General features: G+C 33.8%; 1 protein-coding gene across 1 annotated transcript in view; it reads right to left on the bottom strand.

Annotated features, from left to right (window-relative positions):
* Positions 1-15,586, bottom strand: part of LOC129216989 (baculoviral IAP repeat-containing protein 5-like) — an 84,545-nt gene extending 68,959 nt beyond the window's left edge. The window contains exons 1-2 of the mRNA XM_054851216.1: positions 15,370-15,586; positions 12,861-12,970 (exon numbers count right to left, since the gene is read on the bottom strand). Coding sequence (XP_054707191.1) covers positions 12,861-12,970; positions 15,370-15,492 — 233 coding nt within the window. The 5' untranslated portion in view covers positions 15,493-15,586. The remainder of the gene's footprint in view (positions 1-12,860; positions 12,971-15,369) is intronic.
* Positions 15,587-16,074: the final 488 nt, after the last annotated feature.

Below are 16,074 nucleotides of genomic sequence, written 5' to 3'. Positions count from 1 at the left end.
ATTAAAACTACTTCATAACTTTCTAAATAGTTGAAATATTATCAGGATGCAAAAGGATTGAAATGTCAAAAAAGACACTCAATTTTCGGTGATGGACGTGTTTCGATGTTGGTATGTTTCCAAAACATATGTTTCTGGAGGAAATTGCAGTGATTAAGATCAATTGGGAAAAATCAAGAAAAGGGGAGCCAAAAGCACTAGAAAAATCAGAATCTTTTTAGATTTAAAATATGAAAATTCTGCAGAAACTGTAGATTTTCTACAAATATCTTCCAGCCCAAGATAGGATTTTGCTGATTTCTTTAAAATCAAAATAAATCTAAAGTTTCGGCAGATGCCTTATCAAATTCAACATTTTTCGCGAGCTTTCAGCCGAAATATCATAATTTGCGAGAATTTTGGATTTTTTTCGAATTTAAAGAAATATGTGGAATTTGAAAAACTTTACCTTTAGTTGGAAGATATTTGTAGAAAATCAGCAGTTTGGACACATTTTCTACACAAATTTCACAGAAATCTGTAGAATTTTTGCAGAAAATTTGTCTGAGTTTCCTCTCACATTTCAACAGAATTGTTCTGCACAGGGCGTAAAAGGAAAGAGACGAATCTTCATGTTAGCAGTTCGACAACAAAATTCCACTTCCGCCAGAGGCCACTACAGTTTCATCTCTCGCACTGTTTATATCTTTTGGTTCGTAGCGAAGCATTGTAAATAAGTGTGTTTTGAAAATTATCACCTGTATATTTGGAAATATTAAACTACTTTGGCCATGAAAGCTGTTCAGAGAAGCATAGAATAAATACTTTACTCTAAGATAAATAAATACTTTTGTTCTGAACAGTAAAGTAAGAAAAGCAACATAAAAAAAAGCACAAATTGCCAATTACAGCAGACACGTGCTTCGTCGTAACAGGGAACGCCTTTTTCAATGCAAAAAGTAATGAGCTTATGAAAAGACATCCGACAAAATGTCTTTTCATCCATAAGCTCATTACTTTTTGCATTGAAAAGGGCGTTCCCTGTAACGCCAAAACACGTGTCTGCTGTAATTGGCGATTTGCTTTTTTTGACGTTGCTTTTCTTACTTTACTCTACCCTAGGTTTTTGGCATATTTTACATTCGATGTGTTTAATTTGTGTTTATGAAGCAATCTTTTAAAAACTTGACTTGAAATGCTACGACTTTAGTGAGCATTCCTTCTTGTTATGTGTTGTGCAATTTGTGTTCTATTTTGTATATTGTTTTTGATATGGCTCTTTTGCTCATTTGCCATGAAACTAAAAATGATTTTAGCTGGCTTTAAAAAAAAATTTCTCCCAATAAAACCCGTAAATTACGATCCAGTTTCCGTAATTTTTCTGAGTACTATACATTTAATTTTAAGAGTAAATGAGAGGACTTGATTTTAAAGTTTTTCATTTAAAGAAACAGAAAGGGGCATAGCAATGAACAACTAAAGTTTTAGCATTTATATCACTAATTTTGTTTTCTTCTAGTTATGTTTCCATATCCTTTTGCCTCTTATTTATTAAATTTCACGCATGCTTAACTTAAATAATGGAAACTCCACTGTAGTACAAAAACTCAGGAACGCACTCATGTAGAGAATTCAATTGAAATTAAGATTGAACTGTTTAACATATAATTTTCATTAGAATAATTTGTTTTGCTTTTTTCTTCTTCAAATTTACTTAAATCAAGCGCAGAGAAATAACAATTACTTCTCTGATTAAAATTGCCTGAGAATGTTTTATTTAATAGTTGACGTAATCCTATATTGTATACAATTGCATTTCTTGGCTTCTGTTGACATTTATGCATATAAATGAATAAAAACAGCCAAATTTGAAACTAACTGTTAATTACAGCTCTCTTCATTAATTTATAGATTTTTTTTTCGGAATAGATGAATTACAGAAAGCTATTTTTTTCTTCACAAGAACAAAAAAATGTACTACCTGTGGAGTTTTGTCAGGTATTTGTGCACATTATTGTGGCAAAAGTTAAAATTTATCTCTTAAAAATACGGTAAAACTTCTGTAAGTCAAACTTCGATGAGTCAAAAAGTTCGACTAGCGGAAGTGAATATTTATTCCCATCAAACTGAATGGGAATGTATGTTATTTATTTTCGATAAGCCGAATTTTATTTCATGACTTTGCAGATCGGTCTCTAACTGATAATTTTGCACATTACCTTGCAAGGTTTTTTGAGCAATCATGATTACTTATTGTTCTCATTTGACGGTTTTGATGTCCTATCTTTTTATTTTCCCACCGCCACCCTCCGCACCCTTTCACCGTCGACCGGCTCCTCACGATGCTGCTCCTATAGCGAAAGCCGTCTCCAGGTTGCATCCATGTCCTACACACACGCGCATACATACGCAGCAACACACACACACGCACGCACACATACACACAACTACCCACACATTCATGCCTGCACACTGACACAAACACATATGCCTACACACACATACACATACACCCCCCCACACACACATACACACATTCATATACACAACTACCCACACACTTATGCCAGCACGCAGACAAACACACATACACATACCCCTACACACAAACACACATACCCCCACACACAAACACACATGCCTACATACACACACTTGTGATTGCGAAAAACATAATTTGAATTCAAGATGTCAAAATTCAAATCAATTTTTCTTATAGGTTCAGGGTTATAGAAAAATTCTAGGTTCTAGAGTAAATGTAAGAAAGAAAGTGATTTTAGGATGAGATTGCTGAAGATTATTAGTTTCCATCATGATGACCGCGTGGGATTATCGAGTTCCAACCAATTTTTCGTATCAATGGCCCCAAACTAGCTAACTGTCGGCATCCACCCTGTTGAATACTCGGGGTTAGTCAAGTGAAATTCTCCTTTAACTTTAAATCAGTCGAACGAACTGCGAGAGATGAAACACTAGCGGCACCAGTGGCGATGGAATAAGCCGGTCACTTTTTCGCTCCACTGCCTAAGGAGATGAGGTTCCTTCCTTTTAGCCTCCCTGATTCTGCAGCTCAGGCATCTGTTCTGCAACATATGTCACAAGTTTAGTAGCATTCTGCTTTGGGGTGCACTATAAATATAGAAAATGGGAATAGAATTTACGTAACGATGTGATAATTTGAACCGACTTAGCTTATACGAAAAGCAAAATTGAAACAAAAACTATATTTCTAAAAAAATAGTTTAGTTATTTTACAAAACCAAGGTTTTAAAAAGTCAAATAGAATAATATGGGAGAGGCTTAATATGTATACCCTGGAGTAAAGTAGAGTTGGAGGGGACATGATTCAGCATCAAAATGAAAGAGGTGAATGGGTTAAATTTCTTCACAGAACAGGAGAAGGGGTCATTGCTTTAAGCTATTCAAATCTCAGGCATACCTAGAAATTAAGGAAAATTGCTACTTTATAAAGGCTGTGGGCACTTGGAACTGCTTTTCGGAAGAGGCTGTGTAATTAGAGTTTTTAAGAGGGCCATTGATCTTCATTGAGGACTAATAAAATGACTAGGATTAGCCTATATAGCTGGGGCAAACCTAACCTTGCAGTATTGTGAAGGATAAGCAATGCAAACCCTTATCCCAGCATTACAACCCTTACAGGTTAGGTTTGCTCAACATCTGGTTATAAAAAGTCAATTTGAACAAAACTGATCAATGGTGTAGCTTAGGGGGGGGGGGGTCAAAGGGGGCGCTCCCCCCAGGTAGCACTTTGCTAGGGGCTGTAAATTCTGTAACACTACTTTAACAGCAAAAAGCCTTTTTAAAAAAAAAAAAAAATAAGGCGGTTCTTTACTAGAATGTATCACTAAATCAACTTCAAAATGTTTTTTTTTTACTCTTCAGTTCTAACTTGTCTCAGGAAATTGTTCTCGTTGAGGCACGAGCACGAAATACTGGATACTGACATGCATGAGGACCATTATCACTGCCGCTGACGGAGAAAAACAAGAAGAGAGAGGACAATCTCGTTAGAGAGGATTATAAATCAAAGATCAACAAGCAGGCAGGGGCGGACTGGGTCCCCCAAGAGGGTGCCAACCTTAACTACCAAAGGGTACGGAAGAACTGGGGTTCAAGGGCGCAAAGGTTTTAAAGGTGCAAAAATAAATGAAAGCAAACAGGTTTGAGAGCGTGAAAAAATGAAGGAGCACAGGTTCAAGGGCGCCAAAAAGAAATAAAGTAAACAAAGCCGCACAGGTTTGAGGGAGCCAAAAAAACGAATGCACACAGAGGAGGTTCTAGGACGCATTGGCCCACAGGCCAGTCTGAACCCGCAAGCCAAACACCTACCGGACCCCAACACATACCGGACCTAACACATAAGAGGCTGACGAACACAAAAGACAGAGAACGATTGGAATTGTTCACTATTTATACTTGCCTCATTTGCATATGACTGGGCATCAAAGGATGCCAACCTAAAACTGAAACTTTACACATGCCGAAAGAGTTGAGAAGTTAATCTAATTTGAATAAAGTCGATTTTATATTACATTACATAAGCAGGGGTAGAAGTGACATTTGCCAACAAAAATATAGGAAAATATAGGAATTTTCTGAAAAAAATATAGGAATTGGATAGAAAATATAGGAATTTTCTGAAAAAAATATTGGAATTCGATGGAAAATATAGGAATTTTTTGCAAACAATATAGAAATTTTTCGAAATAATATAGGAACATTTTGAAAATAAAAAAAAGAGGACATACAGGAATTTTTATAACAAGGCAGACCAGTAGGACATTTTTTTTTTCAAAATGCAATACAGTCGAACCTGTCTATCTCGAATTTTACGGCACATAAGAAAAATTCGAGATATGGAGGCTTCGAGATACAGAAGTTTTGAAAAAAGTTCTAAAAATAAGTAATTGGAGCAATGACTCGAAAGTAAAACTTTGGGAGCAATTTTACTAATCAACAATGTCCCCTTCCTCTCAGTTTCAGAATGGATTTAATTGCTGGAAAACTTGCTTTTTGTACATAAAGTTTTAATTCTGGAGGATTATGTGACTGCTTATATTAAGAAAAGTGCTTTCTGTCTCCAAATTCCAGTCAATAAAGATTGTTGTGGATGGAATTCAAGAAAGACACTTAAGTCGAAATTCGAGTTATGCAGGTTTTCAGAAAATTTCATTCAAGACAAACATGGGGGAAAACATTGAATTAATACTTTATGTGCAGGGAAAATGAAAAACTTCGACACAGAGAGGTTTTCGAGATAGGCAGGTTCGAGATAAACAGGTTCGACTGCACTACTATTTGATTAAAAACATGTAATATCACTACCTGACATAAGTGCAATACATACGCATAAATAAGTCTAAAAATACAATTCTGCTTTGTTCTTAGAATTTTAAGCACTTAAGCATCTTGTCTGATTCCATTCGTGAATGACCAAATATGGCGACTATGTTTCACACGTAGCTGCTGGTCCGGTAGCTTTCCGGTTGGAAAAAAAATGATAGCTCCAGATTTACCCTATTATGTTGTTTGTATATTTATTTTGTGAATGAGCTGCTTTTGAATGTGGAATTTTGTGAATGGGGCCGCTTTTACAATGCGTAAATTTGTGAAGGGGCCGCAAAGCGGACCCAAAGTGCATGTCTTTCCGACTTCCTCAATTCTTTTAAAATCGAGAACAGCTTTGCGTATTCTTTTTTGAAAACTTGGCTGTGTGGCCTCTTCGGAGGCATTATTATTAAAATGAACGTTTAGTTGATACGCGAACTGCAGCACCTACATTCCACACAATTAAAACCAAAACAATCGAAGTTGAGATGAGCTATCCCGCAAGTAGCAATAATTGCAACCGTAGCCAAACGCAAAGTTCCGAAAAAAGAAAAAAAATCGTGCGTGTGGAGACCTGAAACGGTAAGTGGCCGGAGAGCCCTTCCTAGAATGACATCATCAAAACCTACACAGCCCATGCGCCCATCATGATCGCCCAAGTTCATCGACGCCGAGTTCGAAAGTGAAGTTTTGAGGACTTGCGCAGGAGCTTCATGGGCTCAGAATTGAGCTGCAGAGACGAGCTAAAGTCAAACGCTGCTCCACTCAGGAAGAAACACGGTACAGGGCACTCAACACATTTTAGCTTTAGAAAAGGAAGGAGACCATTTTCAATTAAAAAGAGGACTAAAGAGGACCAGTTAGGATTAAAAAGATGACCTTGGGAAGACCATTCATTTAATTTCAAGGAAGCACCAAAAGGCAAATTAGCTGCCTGCTGCTAAATCCATGAAGATAATTTGTTAATTAACCATAATACTGAGATTTTTAATGATACAATTCCTTTATCTTCTGCACAACTGTTCTTTTTATCCATTGAATAATAATATTATTTACACAAACATTTGGATGGGAGGGGGGGGGGGTTGCTGGTAGTCCCACAGAAGGATAGATGAAGCTGTGCTTCAACTTTCCTTAGTTTAAAATTATTCTTGTGTTTTTCTGTCTTGTAATGCTTCTTAATAGCATTATACCCTTCACAACCGATATGAATCTATCACACACCAAACAGATCTACTGAATTCAAAGTTTTCCTAAAAATGTTTGAAATGCTCAATCACAAAGGGAAGCAGATCACATGAGGCTTAGTTTTGCAATTTTCATATTCAAAGTATATTTTCAAGAATCATAAAGCTTACATTAAAAAATTACTCCATGATTGCAGGGCCATGAGTGCTTTGAACTTTTATGGGGGGGAACAAATCCCCCCTTAGCAGGCATCATGCCGCCTGCCTTGTCTAGTGGTCAGAGAAGTCTGACTGCGACAGGAAGGTCCGGGTTCGAATCCTGGCTCGGGCATGGACGTACTTTCTTTTGTCCTTTCTTTGTGTGAATCTAATGTTATGCTGTGAATAATTGCCTACCCTATAAACTGGTCCTTATGACGTGTGTACTGTGGAAGTCGGACTTCACACCAAATGACAGTGCGGTTGGAAAAATGAAGCAGCGCACCCCAAATTGCAAGCCTAGCTGGCACATGAGAACAACAGCAGGCATCACGACAATGAAATAATGTACACAAATTCAACTTGATGAAATTACATACTTCAACTTTGTTTCATATACAAATGCTACTTTAAAATGCTATGTACTCAATTATTTAAATTTAATATCCCCCCCCACAAAAAAACAGTAATAAACGAAAATAAGCAAAGAATAATCAAAATTAAGTTTGAAAAACTAAATAAACTCGAATTAAACACAAAAATTATTAATTTTTTAGTTATTTAAATAAAAATTAAAATGTATCATGTCAAAATAACTTCTAATTGTCATAAATATAAAAATATTTATAAGATGCAAAACTATTGAAAGCTCACAGAAGCATATTTTCACGAACCAAGTTGGCATGTTTCCCATAAAACATTTATTTTCTACTGAATTGAACATAAAACATGCTAATCTAAGGTGGCATATGGGAAAATAACATTCGATTGGGAAAAATATTTCAACATTTACATGATTCAAAAAGATTGAAATTTCAAACACAAAAAGCAATTTTCCACGAAGTCCGAGTAAGTTCAATGTTACCGTGGTTTCCAAAATAATTCCTTCGTTAACTATTGAAATTAAATGAAAAATAAGCTAATCTAAAGTAGCATATGTCAAAATAACTTCCAATTGTGGAACACATCAAAATATTTATAAGATGCAAAAGGATTGAAATTTCAAACGCGAGATGCAATTTTCCGTGAAGTCCGAATAAGCTCAATGTTGTCATGGTTTCCAAATTTTTTCCTTCTTTAATTACCAAAATTAAACGAAAAATAAACTAAACTAAGGTAGCATATGTTAAAATAACTTCCAATTGTGGAACACATCAAAATATTTACAAGATGCAAAAGGATTGAAATTTCAAACGCGAGAAGCATTTTTCCGCGAAATCCGAGTAAGTTCAATGTTGCCATGGTTTCAAAAATAATTCTTTCATTAATTATTGAAATTAAACGAAAAATAAGCTAAGCTAAGGTCATGTCAAAATCACTTTGGATTGTAAAAAGCATCAAAATATTAACAAGATGCAAAAGGATTGAAATTTCAAACGCGAGAAGCAATTTTCCGCGAAGTCCGAATAAGCTCAATGTTACTGTGGTTTCTAAAATAATTCCTTCGTTAATTATTGAAATTAAACGAAAAATAAGCTAAGCTAAGGTCATGTCAAAATCACTTTGGATTGTAAAAAGCATCAAAATATTAACAAGATGCAAAAGGATTGAAATTTCAAACGCGAGAAGCATTTTTCCGCGAAATCCGAGTAAGTACAATGTGGCCATGGCTTCCAAAATAATTCATCCGTTAATTATTGAAATTAAATGAAAAATAAGCTAATCTATATCAGCATATGTCAAAATAACTTCCAATTGTCAAAAACATCAAAATGTTCACAAGATGCAAAAGGATTGAAATTTCAAACGCGAGATGCAATTTTCCGCGAAGTAAAAATAAGTTCAATGTTACTGTGGTTTCTAAAATAATTCCTTCGTTAATTATTGAAATTAAACGAAAAATACGCTAAACTAACGTAGCATATGTCAAAATAACTTCCAATTGTGGAACACATCAAAATATTTACAAGATGCAAAAGGATTGAAATTTCAAACGCGAGAAGCATTTTTCCGCGAAATCCGAGTAAGTACAATGTTGCCATGGCTTCCAAAATAATTCCTCCGTTAATTATTGAAATTAAATGAAAAATAAGCTAATCTATATCAGCATATGTCAAAATAACTTCCAATTGTCAAAAACATCAAAATGTTCACAAGATGCAAAAGGATTGAAATTTCAAACGCGAGATGCAATTTTCCGCGAAGTACAAATAAGTTCAATGTGACTGTGGTTTCTAAAATAATTCCTTCGTTAATTATTGAAATTAAACGAAAAATACGCTAAACTAACGTAGCATATGTCAAAATAACTTCCAATTGTGGAACACATCAAAATATTTACAAGATGCAAAAGGATTGAAATTTCAAACGCGAGAAGCATTTTTCCGCGAAATCCGAGTAAGTACAATGTTGCCATGGCTTCCAAAATAATTCCTCCGTTAATTATTGAAATTAAATGAAAAATAAGCTAATCTATATCAGCATATGTCAAAATAACTTCCAATTGTCAAAAAGATCAAAATGTTCACAAGATGCAAAAGGATTGAAATTTCAAACGCGAGATGCAATTTTCCGCGAAGTACAAATAAGTTCAATGTTGTCATGGTTTCCAAATTTTTCCCTTCTTTAATTACCAAAATTAAACGAAAAATAAACTAAACTAAGGTAGCATATGTTAAAATAACTTCCAATTGTGGAACGCATCAAAATATTTACAAGATGCAAAAGGATTGAAATTTCAAACGCGAGAAGCATTTTTCCGCGAAATCCGAGTAAGTTCAATGTTGCCATAGTTTCCAAAATAATTCCTTCGTTAATTATTGAAATTAAACGAAAAATAAGCTAAGCTAAGGTCATGTCAAAATCACTTTGGATTGTAAAAACATCAAAATATTAACAAGATGCAAAGGGATTGAAACCTTAAACACGAAAGCAATTTTTCGCGATAAATCAAACCGAATATATATATGTTCAGAAAATGTCACTATTGAAATACAATCCAATGATTTTTGAAAGAATTCAAGCAATAAAGAAACTTTTCATACATTTTCAAGGTTTTCAAGCACTTGAAAAAAAAGACCTTTTTTTTCCAATAAAAAAAAGACCTTTTTTTCCCAATAACCTTTCAAGGTTTTTTTAATGGGCGTACGAACTTGGTTTAACACGCGCTGCGGCGGCGTGTTTGGATGTACAGTAACTTTTAACGAAATGAAAAAACTTTTAAAATGTGATATTTAAGTAAAAACTATGTAAAAGCGGACTAATCAGATTGAAATGTTAAAAAGCGGTCTAAAGCGGACTTTACCATAAAAAACGAACTTTGGCGGGAAAAGCGGACCATTTGGGAGCCCTGCTTAGATAAAATGGCGTCTGCGCGTCGCTCGCGGAAATGCAGTAGCAAAAAGTCGGGGGAAAAGTAAAAAAAAAAAAAAAAAAAGGAAGCGGAAACTGAAAATATGGGAAAATATAGGAATTATAGGAAAATAGGAACCTTTTTCAGAAATATAGGAAAATATAGGAATATAGGAACGCTGCGATGCCTGCATAAGGAATGAGAACGTGGTTAAATATCGTTTACCGATGTCTATCAGTCACTGCCTTAACTAACATGATTGTGTCTCCACATATTTCCCTTGATGGGACTAAAAAATCTTATGCACCCTTGGTTTTTTTTTGCGCTTTCAAACCTGAGCACTTTTGGGTTTTTTTTTTTTTTTGCACTTTCAACTATGATCACCTTTGGGTCCTCCCTCCCCCCTGCCCTGGAACCTTTTTTTTCATTTTATTTCATTTGTGCCCTTGAATATGTGCGCTTTTGTTTTCTTTTCTTTGTGCCCTCCCCTCAAACATGTGCGCATGTTTTTTTGTTTTTTTTTCTCCCTCAAACCTGTACGACTTTTTTAAAATTTTTATTTAGCCCTTTGAACTTGTGGGCCTTTATGTCTTTTTTTTTTTTTTTTTTGTGCTTTTTGAGAGTCAAGGTTGGCGCCCTTTTACCGGACCTTGTCTGGCCCTGATAGAAAATCCATTTTTTGGTCCGAAACGTAAATTTTGAATAAAAAAAGAACTATTCATCAAAACTTTTTTTGAAAATGTCTATAAACCTTCCCAGCACTAAACTGGATAAACTGAAAATTTTAATGAAATCGGTCATAGAGTTTCTGAATTCTTCCCATACATATACATTTGGATTTTGTGTTTTATTTATATAAAGAAGATATTAATGCTGAATTGTAGGCACACTTAATTTCATTTGTAATCTTCAGTGTGATCGTAACTTCAATAAATATACATAATCCGGGAAGGTTTGTGACAGAAGATCTGTGATGCAACTTATGTGCGCCAAACAGTGCTTCAAGATTTATTATTTTTTAAAATTTATATTTATTTCATTTTAGTTATTTATTTATTTATTTATATTTATTTTTAGTTTTTTTTTTTCAACATGAACTTTTTTCGGACATGGGGCTCATAGCAGTGAAGCCAATACTTGGATTTTACATCGAAGAGTAAATGATTGTACATCAAAAAGTACAATTGAAAACAAACTGGAAAAAAAAGAAAAAACAGTTTGTTTTGATGATTTTTAAAATATTTTAGGGGGGGGGAGTACCACCTTGAGGGTCCCTCCTTGCTACAAATGCTCATCTTTTTAAACTTTTCATTTCTATAGTCCCCCAAAGGAATGTTAACGATTAATATACTCTACAATACCAACTTAAAAAATCTTACAATGTATGCGGTGGCTATATTTCTACGCTTTTTTAACCATTGTAAAGCTAAATATTTAAATTTAAAGTATGATAATATTTTCAAATCTTAACCTTTACTGAATCTGTGCTTCTATAAGCAAAAAAATAAATAAATAAAATAACTAAATTTAAAAGTAAGTAAATAAATAAACTTTTATTTCTTTGAACTAAAACTTTGAAAAGTTGCTGACTTCACAGCTTTCAACAAATTGTCTATCAAACACTTGTTCAAAACAATAGTTTTTCTTTAAGCTCTAACAGATTAAAATGTTCTCCATGCTGTTATCCGATAAAGAAAAACGCAGCTCTGTCTCGTCCTACTTAAATGAATAGCAAACTTTCGAACACCATGTGTAATTCTCATAACAAACACATCGCTGCGAGTGATAACAGCAAAATAGAATGACTCATGTGCGGTGTGTAACGCGCCAGAGAGACTCCTAAAAATCGTACAAATCTGCCATAAGATAGTACAATTGTACAAAACGTTCGAAAATCTTACAATCTTACGGTTAAATCATACAAGTTGGTAGCTATGTATACTGCTCCCTTCCACTCCAAATAAAAATATTGGCTTAGAAAAAATTTGGTGGGGGAGGAGGTTGATCTCCAGAACTCCAAAACGGGGTGGGTAATAGGGGGAAAGAGTGGTCATATTTGCAGGTCCAGATCTATAAATTTTGGACCTCCTGCAACTAAATCTGCTGGACCCCTCCCCAAGAGGCTAGCAATGTATATTTGCAACGTTAATGAGTCTTAGTGCTAGTTTTTTTTCATTTTAATTTCAGTTTTTTGGGCCGTTGAGCCCCTTAAGGCCGTGCACCCACCCTGCATATTTGGATTCAGGAGGACATTTAAAAAAAAGACATTTTATACAACATTTTACAGAAACAACTGATAAAATCGATATTGATAGTGTTGTTAAAGAATTTCCGCTGATTAAAAGTAGAAAATAAAAATTTTAGGTTAAGAAGAAAAAATCTTTTCAAATACTAAAAAAAAATGTGTCGATCAGGTAATTTATAATCATATTTTTTTCTTCTTCTTTTTAATAAAAGGTTCAAGAAATACTACCAGTATACAGTTTTAGATCATGTTTTAAATGTTTTTATCTAAGGAAAATATTATCTCTCACAATGCAATTATTTTTAAAAAATATTTATTGGAATTTTTCAATCAACATTATTTCCTGTTGAAGTTTATGTTAGATTATATTAAAATGTAAATTGCAAAACATGTTTCAGATAATAAAATCTTGTTTTCGTTTAGTAAAATTTTGTTGTTGTGTGTAAGGGGGATGGGCATATAACAGGACAATGTTAGATGGGTTGCAAATTTGGTGCCTGCCCCCCGGGTGGCAGAAACCTACACTACGCCTCTGAAACTGATTTGAATTTACTATGTATATAATATACAAATTACATAACATACAATTCAAAGTATTCAAACTACAAACCAGGGATCATCATTTGGTTCCCAGCCATCTAATTCTTTAAAGCAGACATAACATTGCACAACGTCTGGTTCCTCTGCTGTCGGACAATGGTAGAATCCTGCTTCAGCCATCTAAAAAAGAAAGATTTTTTTTTAAAAAGTGGATAGGAGGAAAACATATGATTATAAACTATTTTTCTTTTGTTGCTGGGAGATTATTGTTTAGACGTTTTCTGGAGAAGATCAGAAAGCTAATCGAACGCAGTTAGCTTCACTCACTAATTGGCTGGGTTAGGGTAGTGGTTGTTAGGTGATAAACAGAGTTGCGGGATTATTTTACATGCGAAAGCTACTTCTGTTAATACAGGTAGAATTATGGTAACTGGGTCGCAGAGATAAATATTTCATTCTGACAACTCGCTACCTTACCTTGGCGATGGAGCAATTTTGGTAACCCTACACCAAAGTTAACTTGCTATTTGTTTGGCCAATCAACCATTTCAGAATTCACCTTTACAAGATTGTAATTTATTTGTCTAATAATTTTTTTTTAAATTCCATAGAACAATAGTTTTAATTTTCTCAAAAGTTTTTTTTTTTCTGAAAATTGGTAACATACTGTGCTTTTTCAATTTTTAGATCTTCAAACCATTTATGAAATTTGACATCATGAAATGTTTGTCACTTTTAGCTTTTTTAAGTTTTAGAATTAAAAATTAGTTATTTATACCTTTTGGATACTTTTTTTGGAATGTGTTCGCAGTAAGTTATTTCTTCATGTTTTATCGTTCTATCTTAAACTTAAAATTTATTTATTATTGTAATAACTAATTCAGTAAGTTAGAATTTCAATTTTAGTTATGATAACGTTACATAAATGGATCTTTTGATATGATTTAACTCATTTAGTAGATCGTTTTAAGTCTTAATTAAACAATAGGTATTTTTGATAGCTTTTTCTCAGATTATTTCAGACTAATGTCATGCTCTATCCAAATTTTACTGTTGTGAAATTTTGGTAGAAATTTATGTTTCATTTCAATGTTCTACATGTTGATAAAAAGTATAACACCATACACGTCATGAACCTTTTCGTTCAAATACATCATGATACTTTATTTCTTTTCTAACACTTTCGCTTCTAAATATTTTTTTTTATTTAAAAAATGTATGAAATTAAAGGAAAAAATGAGCTTAATATTACTGCAATGGGAACATAAAGAGCATTACCAACAAAATTTTATTTTAAAATCTTTTTCGCATTTTTGTCATGCGTTATACTTTAGCTTTCTTGTACAAGCTTGCTTATTTGTTTCCCACTAGAAATAAAAAAAGTAAAATTCCATCCTTCTGCTATTGTTAGTATCGAATCCTAAACACGTTTCATTTAATGTCTCAAAAATTCATCTCTGTAGATCTGAGCTTTATATTCCCACGTTTATGCTAACATCTTGAAAAACATTACCTCTCATTTGTATATTTTCTGCAAACTTAATTTCAAAATAAGAAAAATAATATAGTTCTATAAAAAAAAATAGGCTTAGTCATTTGTTTCTTTCCATATTTTGCAATATTTTAAAAAGGAAAAAAATAATTTTAATGCTTTTTTTTCTTTACAGTTGCAAACAGCGAAAGAAAAACAGTTGCAGTTAGTTACCAAGGTGATAGTTTAAGCAATCCGAAGATCCGTCCCTTTTCTTTGGGTCAACTCTCATTGGATGGTTTCGTTTGTTTACATTGTAGTACTTTGTTTACTTGAGTCATAGGGTGCGAAACTTGGCAGTTTTTAAAAAAATACGCCAATGCGACCCGGTTACTGTAATTGTACCTAATATAATTCAATGGCTGTTGTTTGTTTGGCGAAATATTTTAAATTGCAAAGAATTGTTTTTCAGTTTCTAAATGGTGTTTAAGTAGTATTTTAGTTAAAGAAAATGATTATTTTACATCAGAGGAGAAGGAGGATTTTCTTTTTTTCTAGAAATTTTTTTTTTTCTACTTCTCCTCAAACAATAGCTTTTCACATGAGAGATGGGGGAGTAGGATTTCTTTTCTGTTCTAGAAGCAGTTTTTTAATTACTATGGGGGTTTTTTTTGCAGGGGAGGGGAGAGAGCAGGATAGTAGGGATTGATATTTAAAGGAAATGTGGGAACACTTATCACCAGAATAATTTTTCACGCATAAATAGGCCAGAGTTCCATCTAATATATAAAAACTAACAAAATTGATAAGTACAGGCGCTCAGCTCCCACTCAAATTCAGCCCTAGGTCCAAGAATTGATCATGCGCTTTAAGTTTTGTTTAGAAAAAAATCAAGTTGCTGATGCAGAATTCAGCTCCACCGCCCACACATGTAGAAGAATCAGGCGAGGCACAAAGTAAAATGAAAATGAAAACACAAACAAGCTGTCATGTACACATGAAAAAAAATTAATTCAGTGGCTCCGAATCACTATGAAAATGAAACATTATCAGGAACAAAAGTGTTTGCACGAAGTAAATCAGTGAAAAATATTTTTAAAATTCATACCTTCGCTGCTGAACAATTGGAATCGTCGTTAAAAGGCCAGTTTTTGAAGGAACTCAAACGAGCCGATTCTGTATACATCTCCTCTATTGCAGCTGAAAAGCCCAAATCCGATATGATGTGCATTGTATTCCTAAAATTTAAAACAAAATTCTTTAGTGATTTATTACTTTTCGTAAACCATCAATTGTTCGGCTCAGCTCGGCGAAAATTTAGTCAAATTCTCTCCGATCAAAATAAATTTTGAAAACAATGATACATATGCAGCCAATGGGGGTGAGACTTTGTAATGTTGCCAACGATCCTAATAAAATACAAAATTGGGAACGGAAAATAACTATAGATGGAGCGGTAAATATGATAGAAACGAAACTTATTATTAGAGTCCCTATAAATAGAGACTCTACTAACTCTACTAGATATGAAAACGTAGTTTGCAGTTTTTCAAATAGGGACTCGTTATAGATCTACTATTTGACAACTCCAATAAACTATAGGGAGCGCTGCAGTCAGCCTAATGGCGGATGAAAAAGGTAAAACAAACAAATGCCGCAACTTTTGCTTCGACGCTTAGGGAATGACAGTAATTTTTTATCATGTTTGTGGGAAGCTTTCTTTTCTATTCTTCTGAAATTACATTACATCATAAACTGTCTGTAGCCTGTAATTTACCCCGAAGGAAACACATGGAATGGAATGTTTTACCTT

Source organism: Uloborus diversus, chromosome 1 (genome assembly GCF_026930045.1).
Source record: "Uloborus diversus isolate 005 chromosome 1, Udiv.v.3.1, whole genome shotgun sequence".
NCBI classification, from domain to species: domain Eukaryota; kingdom Metazoa; phylum Arthropoda; class Arachnida; order Araneae; family Uloboridae; genus Uloborus; species Uloborus diversus.
Note: the sequence above shows the minus strand (reverse complement) of the source record. Positions and strands in the feature narration are given on the sequence as shown.